Source organism: Lucilia sericata, unplaced genomic scaffold, assembly GCF_015586225.1.
Source record: "Lucilia sericata isolate MDLA Ls3-8-SP2 unplaced genomic scaffold, ASM1558622v1 Contig001406F_arrow, whole genome shotgun sequence".
Classification (NCBI taxonomy): Eukaryota; Metazoa; Arthropoda; class Insecta; order Diptera; family Calliphoridae; genus Lucilia; species Lucilia sericata.
In genome coordinates, this window is record NW_023995341.1 from 41,577 (window position 1) to 57,926 (window position 16,350).

Sequence of the window (16,350 nt, forward strand, 5' to 3'; positions counted from 1 at the left end):
ATGGAACTAGAACAGAACTAGAACAGAACTAGAACAGAACTAGAACAGAACTAGAACAGAACTAGAACAGAACTAGAACAGAACTAGAACAGAACTAGAACAGAACTAGAACAGAACTAGAACAGAACTAGAACAGAACTAGAACAGAACTAGAACAGAACTAGAACAGAACTAGAACTATAGAACAGAACTAGAACAGAACTAGAACAGAACTAGAACAGAACTAGAACAGAACTAGAATGGAACTAGAACAGAACTAGAACAGAACTAGAACAGAACTAGAACAGTACTAGAACAGAACTAGAACAAAACTAGAACAGAACTAGAACTAAACTAAATTATTTACGAGATATTTTCCCTCTATACCGATTTTTATCACAATTTCTAGAGAAAAACTTTATATTGTGACTATGTAAAATCATTTTCTGGTCCAAAAGTTTTCTTCGAAATAGCGGCCCTTATTTTCACCAAAAAGTTAAAAAGGCATCAACACTTAGTCATAATGCTGAGTCTAATACGGAAATAGTTATTACATATGACGTTGTTAAAGGGGCATTCAAGAGCATTGCTCCCTATAAAGCTGCAGGTCCGTACATCTGTCACTGTATGCTTGAAATTAACATATACCCCAGTTAAATGGCAGGATGCAAGGGCAATGTTTATACCCAAACCAGGAAAACCTAGCTATGCGACACCTAAGTCCTATCGACCGATAAGTCTTACGTCCTTCCTACTTAAAACCTTGGAACAGATGGTCGATAGTATGGTGAAAAGCAGAACACCAGACAAAGATTTTAAATACTTATAAGCAGCATGCTTATGTAAAGGGACGATCGGTGGAAACCGCTTTAAACGAAATTGTCCACTATATAGGTGCATCCTTTGATAGCAAATTGTATACGCTGGCAGTATGCATTGACCTTCAATAACTTGCACACTGATACTCTAATCTCTAGAGCAGTTTTATGTTGACCGGGTGCTCCTTAACTGGATCAACCACATGCTAAGGAACAGATGGATAAGCTGCGATATGTACGATATAACTATCAGGAAAAAGGTATTTCGCGGTCTACCACAGGATGGCATTTTGTCACCTTTACTCTGGTTTACCACGATTAATAGCCTCCTAAGGACCCTAACCGAGAAACGACTTAGACCTGTCTGCTATGCAGACGATGTCGTAATACTTTTAAAGGGAAAGGATCCAAATTATTTGTGTAGAAGAGCTGAGGGGGCTCTGAATACGGCCTTGAGCTGGACTCAACCGAGAGGCCTCAATGTTAACCCGGCAAAAAGGGAAATCTGTCTTTTCACAAGAAAAACAAAAATTTCTACGTATACTGAACCTTGCTTCCTAGGCAAGAAGATACCAGTATATGTATTTAAGATATGAGGCGGCGCTTACAGCCGAACGGCGAGCTAGTCAAAAGCGGTTATAGGACACGTCGTCAATGTATACTGGGCACATTGGAAGGTTATACACAATTATCGGAAGTGCCTGATCTCATACCAGACACAGAATATGTCGGAAACATTGAAACGCTGATCCCAGATAGAAAGTCTTGGTCAAGCGGAACATTAGAGCAAATACCAGAAGGAATCCGTTGTTACACGGATGGCTCTAAATTGGGGGAGAAAGTGGAGCTGGGGTTCTATATTAAAGACCCAGAAACAGAAATATACCACCGTTTACCAAATCATAACACAAGCTTCCACAGCCCATAATATATTTACCGACAGCCAGAAGGAAATTAGGGCGATATCAGGTGATAGAATTAAATATAAGACCGTATTGGATTATAAGAAAGCTTTAACTAAATACTCTCCCAGAGGTAAGATTTTCATCATATGGGTACCAGCCCACTCGGGAGTAGTCGGCAACGAAAGGGTGAATGTAATAGCTTTAAAGGGAAGGGAGCTCGAGGCAGTTAACCTGACAAACGCAAAACCATTAGACCCAACAAAAGCTAAACTAAAAATATCGGTGAGAGAAACCCATAAGGCCTCTTGGAATAATAAAACAGTGGGTAGAACCACGAAGATCCTATGGGGTGACCCTGATGAGAGCAAGAAATTTCTTATCTGAGCTGAACATTTGTTGGCATATGTAGTTGAAAAGATTCTATTAGTACCTTTAGCTTGTTTTAAGCTCAATGGGTCAAAACAATTAAAGAATACATTCGCATTTATTGAGAACATTTTGTACCGTTGAACCAGTTTTAAGACAATAAACAATAAATTGGTCCTTTGAACCACAGCAAATTACATATTATTCAAGAGAAAAAGAATAATCAGATAAATATTCTTATAACAAGAAGAATGTAATTCTGAATATTTGATTTGTGGGGATAATTATATTTTTTACTAAATTTTTTTTTTACCAGTTTTACCACCAGATTTATGGCAGCATACACAAAAATTAATAAGTTAACTAAAATACTGTTAATTAGACCTGAAGTTGAATTAAATTTTTTTATTTAAATCAGGTTTGAAATAATTATTCTGGGTATTTTTTGAAATTTTTTGTTTAGTGGCTGATATTTAAGAAATTAACAAAAAATTTCAGAAACAAATTAAAATTTGATTTTATTGTAGAAGAAGAGGAAATATTAAAGAAATCTTACGTCATGTTAAATAAATTTATTTAAACTTCTAAACAAAATTTTGTTTATAATTTTACTAATATGTATAAAATTTGGTTTTAATATTTAAATATGGGAAATAGTTTTTTGTGTGTTTTGTAAAATACCTTATAAGGTAATAGCCGGGGATTATAACGAGGGTCAAACTAAAAGTGTTTAAAATTTTTTAAATCATATTCTAATACAACCGATTGTTTAGTTTTAAACGTTTCTTTAGACCACCCCAAATAGATCTTAAAAACAAATCTTACCTATCGGTGCTCTTTTGCCCGAAACATTGGCGGCCAATTTCTGAGCACCCACTTCTGCTTTACACACCGTATAGTTAAAGCCCGGTGAGGTGTCATTGAAAAACATTTCCGCTGCAGTGGCCTCAAATTCGGTGGCATTTTCAAAATTAAAAGCATCACAATCGATGTCATATTGTGATTTATCCAAAGTCGTAGCACACACCTCTTTACTATAACCCAAGTTAACACGACACGCCTTATCCAACGGGAAATTTAACATGGCAATGGCATTGAAAACACTTGCCATCAAATAGAAGAAGAAAAACGGTTCTATGGTCAAGTAACGGCGAAAACGCCATACTTTTTGAAAATAATTCAGTTTTTCTTCCTCATTTTTAGTGGCCGCCAGGGCAGTTGTGGCAGTAGACATTTTCTTAATATATATTTTAAATAAAAATTTCACTTTTAATTTTGCAACAAAATCAAAACATTTCTTTTTTTTCTATCTCGTTTAAATTCGTTTTTTTATTATTATTAAAATTTCTTTAAACTTTTGTATTTTATTTGTTTATAAATTGTATTAATATTTCTATTTAAATATTTCGCTTTTTTAACGTAAATTATATTAACGCGCAGGCGTCCGGTTTTAAACTAAACTTAGACATTTGAATTAAATTTTAAAACAGTCGCCAGTCAGGTAATCTTAGTCGCGAGCAGCTTCTTCTTAAAAAAAAAAAAACTTTTGTTCTCGGTTTGTTTTCGTTTTCATCTGCTTTTTGTTGCTTTTCTCTGAATCTTCTTTTCAAATTGCAAATGTGTGTCTAAATATATGTATTTTGTTGGGTATTTTGCATATGACATTAGTCTCGAAATATTTGTTGTTATATTCGTGTTTTAGTTAGATGTTTTGTTGTTTCATTCAAATGACAAGTTTGTTCATAAACAGCATTTAAATGAATGTAAACATTATGTACCAAACGAGACTACAGACTATAATATATACTAGACTATAGACTAGACTATAGATTAGACTACAGAAAATAATATGGACTAGACTATAGACTAGACTATAGACTAGACTATAGACTAGACTATAGACTAGATTATAGACTAGACTATAGACTAGACTATAGAGTAGACTATAGACTAGACTATAGAGTAGACAATAGACTAGAATATAGAGTAGACTATAGACTAAACTATAGACTAGACTATAGACTAGACTACAGACTAGACTATAGACTAGACTAGACTATAGACTAGAATATAGACTAGACTACAGACTAGACTATAGACTAGACTATAGACTAGACTATAGACTAGACTATAGAGAAGACTATAGAGTAGACTATAGACTAGACTATAGAGTAGACTATAGACTAGACTATAGAGTAGACTATAGACTAGACTATAGACTAAACTATAGACTAGACTACAGACTAGACTATAGACTAGGCTATAGACTAGACTATAGGCTAGACTATAGACTAGATTATAGACTAGACTATAGACTAGACTATAGACTAGACTATAGACTAGCCTATAGACTAGACTATAGAGTAGACTATAGACTAGACTATAGAGTAGACTATAGACTAAACTATAGACTAGACTATAGACCAGACTACAGACTAGACTATAGACTAGACTATAGACTAGAATATAGACTAGACTATAGACTAGACTGTCTATAGTCTAGACTACAGACTAGACTAAAGACTAGAATATAGACTAGACTATAGACTAGACTATAGGCTAGACTATAGACTAGACTATAGACTAGACTATAGACTAGAATATAGACTAGACTATAGACTAGACTATAGACTAGACTATAGACTAGACTGTAGACTAGCCTATAGACTAGACTATAGACTAGACTATAGACTAGCCTATAGACTAGACTATAGACTAGACTATAGACTAGACTATAGACTAGACTATAGACTAGACTATAGACTAGCCTATAGACTAGACTATAGACTAGACTATAAACTAGACTATAAACTAGACTATAAACTAGACTATAAACTAGACTATAAACTAGACTATAAACTAGACTATAGACTGGACCATAGACTACACTAAAGACTAGACTATAGACTACACTATAGACTACACTATAGACTACACTATAGACTACACTATAGACTGCACTATAGACTAGACTATAGACTACACTATAGACTAGACTATAGACTAGACTATAGACTAGACTATAGACTAGACTAGACTAGACTAGACTAGACTAGACTAGACTAGACTAGACTAGACTAGACTAGACTAGACTAGACTAGACTAGACTAGACTAGACTAGACTAGACTAGACTAGACTAGACTATAGACTATAGACTAGACTACAGACTAGACTATAGACTAGACTATAGACTAGACTATAGACAAGACTATAGACTAGACTATAGTCTTGTATATAGTCTAGTCTATAGTCTAGTCTATAGTCTAGTCTATAGTCTAGACTATAGAATAGACTATAGACTAGACTATAGACTAGACTATAGACTAGAATATAGACTAGACTATAGCCCAGACTATAGACTAGACTATAGACTAGACTATAGACTAGACTATAGACTAGACTATAGACTAAACTATAGACTAGACTATAGACTAGACTATAGAATAGACTATAGACTAGAGTATAGACTAGACTATAGACTAGATTATAGACTAGACTATAGACTAGACTATAAACTAGACTATAGACTAGACTATAGACTAGACTATAAACTAGACTATAGACTAGACTATAGACAAGACTATAGACTAGACTGTAGACTAGACGCGCAGGCGTCCGGTTTTAAACTAAACTTAGACATTTGAATTAAATTTTAAAACAGTCGCCAGTCAGGTAATCTTAGTCGCGAGCAGCTTCTTCTTAAAAAAAAAAAAACTTTTGTTCTCGGTTTGTTTTCGTTTTCATCTGCTTTTTGTTGCTTTTCTCTGAATCTTCTTTTCAAATTGCAAATGTGTGTCTAAATATATGTATTTTGTTGGGTATTTTGCATATGACATTAGTCTCGAAATATTTGTTGTTATATTCGTGTTTTAGTTAGATGTTTTGTTGTTTCATTCAAATGACAAGTTTGTTCATAAACAGCATTTAAATGAATGTAAACATTATGTACCAAACGAGACTACAGACTATAATATATACTAGACTATAGACTAGACTATAGATTAGACTACAGAAAATAATATGGACTAGACTATAGACTAGACTATAGACTAGACTATAGACTAGACTATAGACTAGATTATAGACTAGACTATAGACTAGACTATAGAGTAGACTATAGACTAGACTATAGAGTAGACAATAGACTAGAATATAGAGTAGACTATAGACTAAACTATAGACTAGACTATAGACTAGACTACAGACTAGACTATAGACTAGACTAGACTATAGACTAGAATATAGACTAGACTACAGACTAGACTATAGACTAGACTATAGACTAGACTATAGACTAGACTATAGAGAAGACTATAGAGTAGACTATAGACTAGACTATAGAGTAGACTATAGACTAGACTATAGAGTAGACTATAGACTAGACTATAGACTAAACTATAGACTAGACTACAGACTAGACTATAGACTAGGCTATAGACTAGACTATAGGCTAGACTATAGACTAGATTATAGACTAGACTATAGACTAGACTATAGACTAGACTATAGACTAGCCTATAGACTAGACTATAGAGTAGACTATAGACTAGACTATAGAGTAGACTATAGACTAAACTATAGACTAGACTATAGACCAGACTACAGACTAGACTATAGACTAGACTATAGACTAGAATATAGACTAGACTATAGACTAGACTGTCTATAGTCTAGACTACAGACTAGACTAAAGACTAGAATATAGACTAGACTATAGACTAGACTATAGGCTAGACTATAGACTAGACTATAGACTAGACTATAGACTAGAATATAGACTAGACTATAGACTAGACTATAGACTAGACTATAGACTAGACTGTAGACTAGCCTATAGACTAGACTATAGACTAGACTATAGACTAGCCTATAGACTAGACTATAGACTAGACTATAGACTAGACTATAGACTAGACTATAGACTAGACTATAGACTAGCCTATAGACTAGACTATAGACTAGACTATAAACTAGACTATAAACTAGACTATAAACTAGACTATAAACTAGACTATAAACTAGACTATAAACTAGACTATAGACTGGACCATAGACTACACTAAAGACTAGACTATAGACTACACTATAGACTACACTATAGACTACACTATAGACTACACTATAGACTGCACTATAGACTAGACTATAGACTACACTATAGACTAGACTATAGACTAGACTATAGACTAGACTATAGACTAGACTAGACTAGACTAGACTAGACTAGACTAGACTAGACTAGACTAGACTAGACTATAGACTATAGACTAGACTACAGACTAGACTATAGACTAGACTATAGACTAGACTATAGACAAGACTATAGACTAGACTATAGTCTTGTATATAGTCTAGTCTATAGTCTAGTCTATAGTCTAGTCTATAGTCTAGACTATAGAATAGACTATAGACTAGACTATAGACTAGACTATAGACTAGAATATAGACTAGACTATAGCCCAGACTATAGACTAGACTATAGACTAGACTATAGACTAGACTATAGACTAGACTATAGACTAAACTATAGACTAGACTATAGACTAGACTATAGAATAGACTATAGACTAGAGTATAGACTAGACTATAGACTAGATTATAGACTAGACTATAGACTAGACTATAAACTAGACTATAGACTAGACTATAGACTAGACTATAAACTAGACTATAGACTAGACTATAGACAAGACTATAGACTAGACTGTAGACTAGACTATAGACTAGACTATAGACTAGACTATAGACTAGACTATAGACTAGACTATAGACTAGACCATAGACTAGACTATAGACTAGACTATAGACTAGACTATAGACTAGACTATAGACTAGACTATAGACTAGACTATAGACTAAACTATAGACTAAACTATAGACTAGACTATAGACTAGACTATAGACTAAACTATAGACTAGACTATAGACTAGACTATAGACTAGACTATAGACTAGACTATAGACTAGACTATAGACTAGACTATAGACTAGACTATAGACTAGACTATAGACTAGACTATAGACTAGACTATAGACTAGACTATAGACTAGACTATAGACTAGACTATAGACTAGACTATAGACTAGACTGTAGACTAGACTATAGACTAGACTATAGACTAGACTGTAGACTAGACTATAGACTAGACTATAGACTAGATTATAGACTAGACTATAGACTAGACTATATACTAGACTATAAGCTAGACTATAGACTAAACTATAAACTAGACTATAGACTAGACTATAAACTAGACTATAGACTAGACTATAGACTAGACTATAGAGTAGACTATAGACTAGACTATAAACTAGACTATAGACTAGACTATAGAATAGACTATAGACTAGACTATATACTAGACTATAGACTAGACCATAGACTAGACTATAGACTAGACTATAGACTAGACCATAGACTACACTATTGACTAGTCTAAAGACTAGACCATTGACTAGACTATAGACTATGTATTTATAGACTAAACTATAGACTAGACTAGTTATAGACTATACTATAATGATAAGGCCCTAGCCAATCAGCAATCCGATACATTTAATTGAGGCAGATGATATAACATTTCTTATAAAACAAAAATCAATTCATTCTTTTAATTCTGTTAACATTAATTAAAATTCTCTAATATATATTCTCAAATATTTCAACAGGTATTTCTACCTAAATTATTAAAAATTACACACGAAAAACAAAGCGAATTAATTATTGTTTATTAATGATTTTTTTAAATTCTTTTGCATTAAATAAATAAGACAGTGCTAAATGTATATTCACCACTGTTTTTTTGTTTTTTTTGTCAAAATTAAACTAAAGAATTGTGGGGATTCACTAGTAGTATTACACTTATAGACTAGACTAAAAATTTTATAGTAAAAAAACTAGTATTTTGATGATTATAGTCATGGAATATAATGATGTAGGTATTTATGTATGTGCGTGTGTGCAGGTATGTATTGTTGTAAGTTGTTAATATATAATGTTGTCAAACAGTTGGTGTTGGATACAGCGGTTTTGATTAATGATTGATGAGTTGTTGTTGTTGTTGAAGCGATCATCTTCTAAATATTGCTGTAACTTTTGTACTTTTTCTAAAAATATTAAAACGGAAATAAAACTGCTGTTGGAACAAGTAATTTTTAGCATAGGACTAGTTAGGTAACTGGTTCTAACGGTTAGCTACTAGATCTATTTGTATATTGACATCTTGTTTTGCTTTTTAAATTTTCTCAAAAATTTTAAATAAATTTTCCCACACTTAATCTTACGTTTATACATTTCCTTAAGTTATTTACTTAACCCCTTAAAAGTGTTTTAATCCGCCTTCAAGGCCCTTAAGGAGAAATGCTAAATACTTCAAATAACACAAAAAAGTACTAACTAATAAACTGTCATCATTAGTAAAAGAGAAAAAACAAATAAATATTCCTGGAAAATCATATTTATTTAACGGAATTTGAATATTTAATAAAACAAAACCTTTAGATCGTTGGAAACCTCAAACAGCAACAACTGTAAACGATCATTACAACCAGTCATCAAGTGTGTTAAGTAAAAGAAATTGTTGCAAATCCATCACACATGTTCGTCTGGCCACAACAGGGTCTGTGAAAGGAAAACGTTCAGACTCTGGTACATAAATATCTATTCATGTTAATTCGAGGGGGGGCGCTACAAATGTTTTTCTTTTCAAAGTGTTTTTAAGAAGTTACATTGCGCCTGCTGATGAGTTACTGCTGTTCTTCCATCAGTGGCGACGTCTCTTAACGCGCCGCGGTAACTTGAGCTATTCACGATTTTTAAGTAGAAATTAGAAAAAATAAAGAAACTTTGTTTATTTAAGTCTACTAAGTAGGAATTTTTTTTATTAAAATGAGTATTAAATTTCCTGTTTTGTTTGATATTTAGTTTCTTTGAATAAGGAAATCAATAAATTGTTGTTGGTAACAACAAGCAAGATCATCAGTTCAAGTGGCTGTTAAAGGTAAATGAATGTGTTGAAATTTCTTAAGTGTGGGGAAATTCTCTAAAGAAGAATTATGAAAAATATGTGAAAACGTAAAGTAATTAAATTATCAAGAATTTAAAGCCCCAATTTTTATACCCTTCAGTTTGTCATTCTGTTAGTAATTTCTACAACATAATTTCCACATCCTATAAACTATATATGTATATTCTGTATCCTTATAGATTGTGGTGTCGATTAAGCAATATCCCTCTGTCTCTCGGTCTGTCTGTTTGTTCAAATCAATTTTCTGAAGACCCCAGATATCTTCGGGATCCAAATCTTCAGTTATTCTGTCTGACATGCTTTCGAGAAGTTTTCTATTTAAAATCAGCAAAATCCGTCGTAGCACATCAGTATCAATGTTAATATTTAAGACAAAAATAATAATAGTAAACACAAACTTAGTATATCTGAGAAATTATTAGAGCTAAACTTTTGCGAGGACTTGCCAATAAGGGGCGTAGGACTATAGGGTAGACTACTAGACTATAGACTAGACTATAGACTAGACTAATAGCTAGCCTATAGACTAGACCTATAGACTAGACTATAGACTAGACTTAGACTAACTATAGCTATACTATAGACTAGACTATAGCTAGACTATAACTAGACTATATACTCGACTATAGACTAGACTCTAGACTAGACTATAGACTATGACTATAGACTTAACTATAGACTAGACTATAGACCTGACTATAGACTAGACTATAGACTAGCTATAGACTAGACTATAGACTAGACTATAGACAGACTATTAGACTAGACTATAGACTGACTATAGACTAGAATATAGACCTAGACTATAGACTAGATATAGACTAGACTATAGACTAGACTATAGACTAGACTATAGACTAGACTATAGACTAGACTATAGACTAGACTATAGACTAGACTATAGACTAGACTATAGACTAGACTATAGACTAGACTATAGACTAGACTATAGACTAGACTATAGACTAGACTATAGACTAGACTATAGACTAGACTATAGACTAGACTATAGACTAGACTATAGACTAGACTATAGACTAGACTATAGACTAGACTATAGACTAGACTATAGACTAGACTATAGACTAGACTATAGACTAGACTATAGACTAGACTATAGACTAGACTATAGACTAGACTATAGACTAGACTATAGACTAGACTATAGATAGACTATAGACTAGACTATAGACTAGACTATAGACTAGACTATAGACTATAATACTAGACTATAGACTAGACTATAGACTAGACTATAGACTAGACTATAGACTTGACTAGATTGACTATAGACTAGACTATAGACTAGACTATAGACTAGACTATAGACTAGACTATAGACTAGACTATAGACTAGACTATAGACTAGACTATAGACTAGACTATAGACTAGACTATAGACTAGACTATAGACTAGACTATAGACTAGACTATAGACTAGACTATAGACTAGACTATAGACTAGACTATAGACTAGACTATAGACTAGACTATAGACTAGACTATAGACTAGACTATAGACTAGACTATAGACTAGACTATAGACTAGACTATAGACTAGACTATAGACTAGACTATAGACTAGACTATAGACTAGACTATAGACTAGACTATAGACTAGACTATAGACTAGACTATAGACTAGACTATAGACTACACTATAGACTAGACTATAGACTAGACTATAGACTAGAGTGTAGACTAGACTATAGACTAGACTATAGACTAGACTATAGACTAGACTATAGACTAGACTATAGACTAGACTATAGACTAGACTATAGACTAGACTATAGACTAGACTATAGCTAGGACTATAGACGAGACTATAGACTAGACTAAGACTAGGACATTAGCAGGACTATAGACTCGAATAGACTAGACGATAGACTAGGACAATAGACTAGGACTATAGACTAGACTATAGGACTAGGACCTATAGGACGAGACTATAGCCTAGACTAGAGACTACTTCAAACTAGGACTATAGGACTAGGACTATAGAACTAGACTATAGACTAGACTATAGACTAGGACTAGACTAGACTAGACTAGTACTAGACTAGACTATAGACTAGCTATAAGACTAGGACTATAGACTAGACTAGACTATAGACTAGACTATAGACTAGACTATAGACTAGACTATAGACTAGACTAGACTAGACTATAGACTAGACTATGTAGACTGGACGATAGACTATACTGTAGACTAGACTATAGAACTAGACTGTAAACTAGACTATAGACTAGACTAGTCTACAAACTGAACTATAGACTAACTAGATCATTTATAAATCAGATATCGCATAAATAAAATGTAATTATAAGTTATCTAGAATTTAAACTTTTTCCGTGAGTGTAAAACTAAATTTTTGTTTTTAAATTCTTTGCAGGTTCTCTAGCCGGTAAAGATTTCTCTTTGGACGGTCTCAATGGTTTTGCCAACAAAAAGAAAAAGAAAAAACGACGACATAGTCGTACAATATTCACCAGTTATCAATTGGAAAAGTTAGAAGAAGCTTTTAAGGAGGCACACTATCCAGATGTGTATGCACGTGAAATGTTGTCTTTGAAAACAGAACTACCTGAGGATCGTATACAAGTAAGTGAAGAACCAATGAAACCTAATACTTTTTTTAAGAAACATAAGTACTACGCAAGAAAAAAAAGAGGAGTAAATCCTTTGTATAGTTAAACAAAAATAATGACTAATTATTTTAAGCATCCTAAAGGAATAATTAAGACAGACAACAAGTAGAGATGAATTGTAAAGTGTTGTATGTTGGCAAAATATTTCTTAAGACCTTCAACACTTTTTTATGCATAAGCTGCTGTTTTACATCCTGTTAAAGGATGTCTTGGGGAAAATAGGCAAAGACAATAATGCATTTTATTATGAAAAGAAACAAAAGTAAGAAAGGATGATTTTTGTTTTTGTCCATAAAACAGAAAACAATATTTGGATATAAATTTTATGATTTTTCACACCTTCATAATGGTTTTCTTTGGTCTGGTGGTGTATCATGATGCACGTCATTACACAATATTTTATTTAAACATTTCATATTTTTTTGTAAAAAATATTCATATAAATTCCTTTTTTTCTTACTTCTCTCCCCTTTTAATAATTTTTTTATGATTTTTTTTTTGCTGTTTGCTTCCTTCATGCCCAATTGCCATTTTTATATGTCATTAACAGCAAAACAATGCCATTATTTCAAGTGGCTTATAAAGCTTACTTTGGCTCTTCAACACACTACACCATTATAAATATTTCTTATGCATTCAGCACCAGCCATCATCATATCATGCTCTACTCTTTCCATTGCTTTACATTTTTTTCTTGCTGTAATTTTATTAATCAACCACCATTTTTACATAAATAAATAACTTTGGTAAAAATGCACTGAATTGCAAAAATATATTTGTATTTGCAAATGAGGTGGAGAATTTCAAATTTTAACGTTTTGTTTTTGCACTTCAAAAAAATGCCCTGCGGTTTTATTGTAATATTGCAAAGACTTTTTTTTGTTTTTATAGATTACACTAGTCAACAAAAAGCGAATTCCGCCAGTTAAAATTTATGTTATTTTGTTATAAATAAATCATCTACAAGTGAAGAATATAGGCTATACTATAGTCCCTACTCCAGACTAGACTATAAGTCAAACTACAGACTGAACTGTAGTAAAGTATATACTATAGACTGAATATTTTTCAAAAACATAGACCAGACTGAAGATTATATTATTGTCCAGAACTATAGAAAATCCAGACTATAGAAACGATTGCAGTCCTAATTATGAAGTAGACTATACTCAAAAGTAAAGATTCTATCAGAGTTCAGACATTATGCTGTACTTCAGGCTATGGAGTGGATTATAGTCACAGCTATAAACTAGACTAAAGGCTAGAGCTAGTAAGCTAGATAGTTAGTTAGTTAGTTAGTTAGTTAGTTAGTAGTTAGTTAGTAGTTAGTTAGTTAGTTAGTTAGTTAGTAGTTAGTTAGTTAGTTAGTTAGTTAGTTAGTTAGTTAGTTAGTTAGTTAGTTAGTTAGTTAGTTAGTTAGTTAGTTAGTTAGTTAGTAGTTAGTTAGTTAGTAGTTAGTTAGTTAGTAGTTAGTTAGTTAGTTAATTAGTTAGTAGTTAGTAGTTAGTTAGTTAGTAGTTAGTTAGTTAGTTAGTTAGTTAGTTAGTTAGTTAGTTAGTAGTTAGTTAGTTAGTTAGTTAGTTAGTAGTTAGTTAGTTAGTTAGTTAGTTAGTTAGTTAGTTAGTAGTTAGTTAGTTAGTTAGTAGTTAGTAGTTAGTTAGTTAGTTAGTTGTAGTTAGTTAGTTAGTTAGTTAGTTAGTTAGTAGTTAGTAGTTAGTTAGTTAGTTAGTTAGTTAGTTAGTTAGTTAGTTAGTAGTTAGTTAGTTAGTTAGTAGTTAGTTAGTTAGTAGTTAGTTAGTTAGTTAGTTAGTTAGTTAGTTAGTTAGTTAGTTAGTTAGTTAGTTAGTTAGTTAGCTAGCTAGCTAGTTAGTTAGTAGTTAGTTAGTCCTAGCTATAAACTAGACTAAAGGCTAGAGCTAGTAAGCTAGATAGTTAATTAGTAGTTAGTAGTTAGTTAATTAGTTAGTTGTTAGTTAGGTAGTTAGGTAGTTAGGTAGTTAGGTAGTTAGTTAGTTAGTTAGTTAGTTAGTTAGTTAGTTGGTAGTTAGTTAGTTAGTAGTTAGTTCGTTAGTTAGTTAGTTAGTAGTTAGTTAGTTAGTTAGTAGTTAGTTAGTTAGTTAGTTAGTTAGTTAGTTAGTTAGTTAGTTAGTTAGTTAGTTAGTTAGTAGTAGTTAGTTAGTTAGTTAGTAGTTAGTTAGTTAGTTTAGTTAGTAGTAGTTAGTAGTTAGTTAGTAGTTAGTTAGTAGTAGTTAGTTAGTTAGTTAGTTAGTTAGTTAGTTAGTTAGTTAGTAGTTAGTTAGTTAGTTAGTTAGTTAGTTAGTAGTTAGTTAGTTAGTAGTTAGTTAGTTAGTTAGTTGTTAGTTAGTTAGTTAATTAGTTAGTAGTTAGTTAGTTTGTAGTAGTTAGTTAGTTAGTTAGTTAGTTAGTTAGTTAGTAGTTAGTAGTTAGTTTAGTTAGTAGTTAGTTAGTTAGTTAGTTAGTTAGTTAGTAGTTAGTTAGTTAGTAGTTAGTTAGTTAGTTAGTTAGTAGTTAGTTAGTTAGTTAGTTAGTAGTTAGTGTTAGTTAGTTAGTTAGTTAGTTAGTTAGTTAGTAGTTAGTTAGTTAGTTAGTTAGTTAGTTAGTTAGTAGTTAGTTAGTTAGTGTTAGTTAGTTAGTTAGTTAGTTAGTTAGTTAGTTAGTTAGTTAGTTAGTTAGTTAGTTAGTTAGTTAGTTAGTTAGTTAGTTAGTTAGTTAGTTAGTTAGTTAGTTAGTTAGTTAGTTAGTTAGTTAGTTAGTTAGTTAGTTAGTTAGTTAGTTAGTTAGTAGTTAGTTAGTTAGTTAGTTAGTTAGTTAGTAGTTAGTTAGTTAGTTAGTTAGTAGTTAGTTAGTTAGTTAGTTAGTTAGTTAGTAGTAGTTAGTTAGTTAGTTAGTTAGTAGTAGTTAGTTAGTTAGTTAGTTAGTTAGTTAGTTAGTTAGTTAGTTAGTTAGTTAGTTAGTTAGTAGTTAGTTAGTAGTTAGTTAGTTAGTTAGTTAGTTGTAGTTAGTTAGTTAGTTAGTTAGTTAGTTAGTTAGTTAGTTAGTTAGTTAGTTAGTTAGTTAGTTAGTTAGTTAGTTAGTTAGTTAGTAGTTAGTTAGTTAGTTAGTTAGTTAGTTAGTTAGTTAGTTAGTTAGTTAGTAGTTAGTTAGTTAGTTAGTTAGTTAGTTAGTTAGTTAGTTAGTTAGTAGTTAGTTAGTTAGTTAGTTAGTTAGTTAGTTAGTTAGTTAGTTAGTTAGTTAGTTAGTTAGTAGTTAGTTAGTTAGTTAGTTAGTTAGTTAGTTAGTTAGTTAGTTAGTTAGTTAGTTAGTTAGTTAGTTAGTTAGTTAGTTAGTTAGTTAGTTAGTTAGTTAGTTAGTTAGTTAGTTAGTTAGTTAGTTAGTTAGTTAGTTAGTTAGTTAGTTAGTTAGTTAGTTAGTAGTTAGCCTTCTGTTCGAAGTTGGAGCCACGACTTGAGGTCTGACGAACTAGAACATTGACTATTAATTTACAGGAGGTACTCCTTTGTGTATGGTGACGGTAGGGGACTCCTGATTTTTCAGAATATCAGGTTTGATTAATTTGTTCTTCAAAAGTGCTATTTAGACTA

The 16,350-nt window shown here is 32.0% G+C and overlaps 2 protein-coding genes across 2 annotated transcripts in view; one reads left to right on the top strand and one right to left on the bottom strand.

The window, feature by feature from the left end:
- Positions 1-2,893: 2,893 nt before the first annotated feature.
- On the bottom strand, positions 2,894-3,587 carry LOC119611275 (the record flags this gene model as incomplete). The annotated part of the gene is made up of 1 exon (XM_037966802.1): positions 2,894-3,587. A coding segment is annotated over exon 1 (409 nt), but the record flags the coding sequence as incomplete, so codon positions are not given.
- A 208-nt stretch (positions 3,588-3,795) lies between these two features.
- Positions 3,796-16,350, top strand: part of LOC119611277 (visual system homeobox 2-like) — a 73,757-nt gene continuing 61,202 nt past the window's right edge. The window contains exons 1-2 of the mRNA XM_037966805.1: positions 3,796-3,802; positions 12,493-12,701. Coding sequence (XP_037822733.1) covers positions 3,796-3,802; positions 12,493-12,701 — 216 coding nt within the window. The remainder of the gene's footprint in view (positions 3,803-12,492; positions 12,702-16,350) is intronic.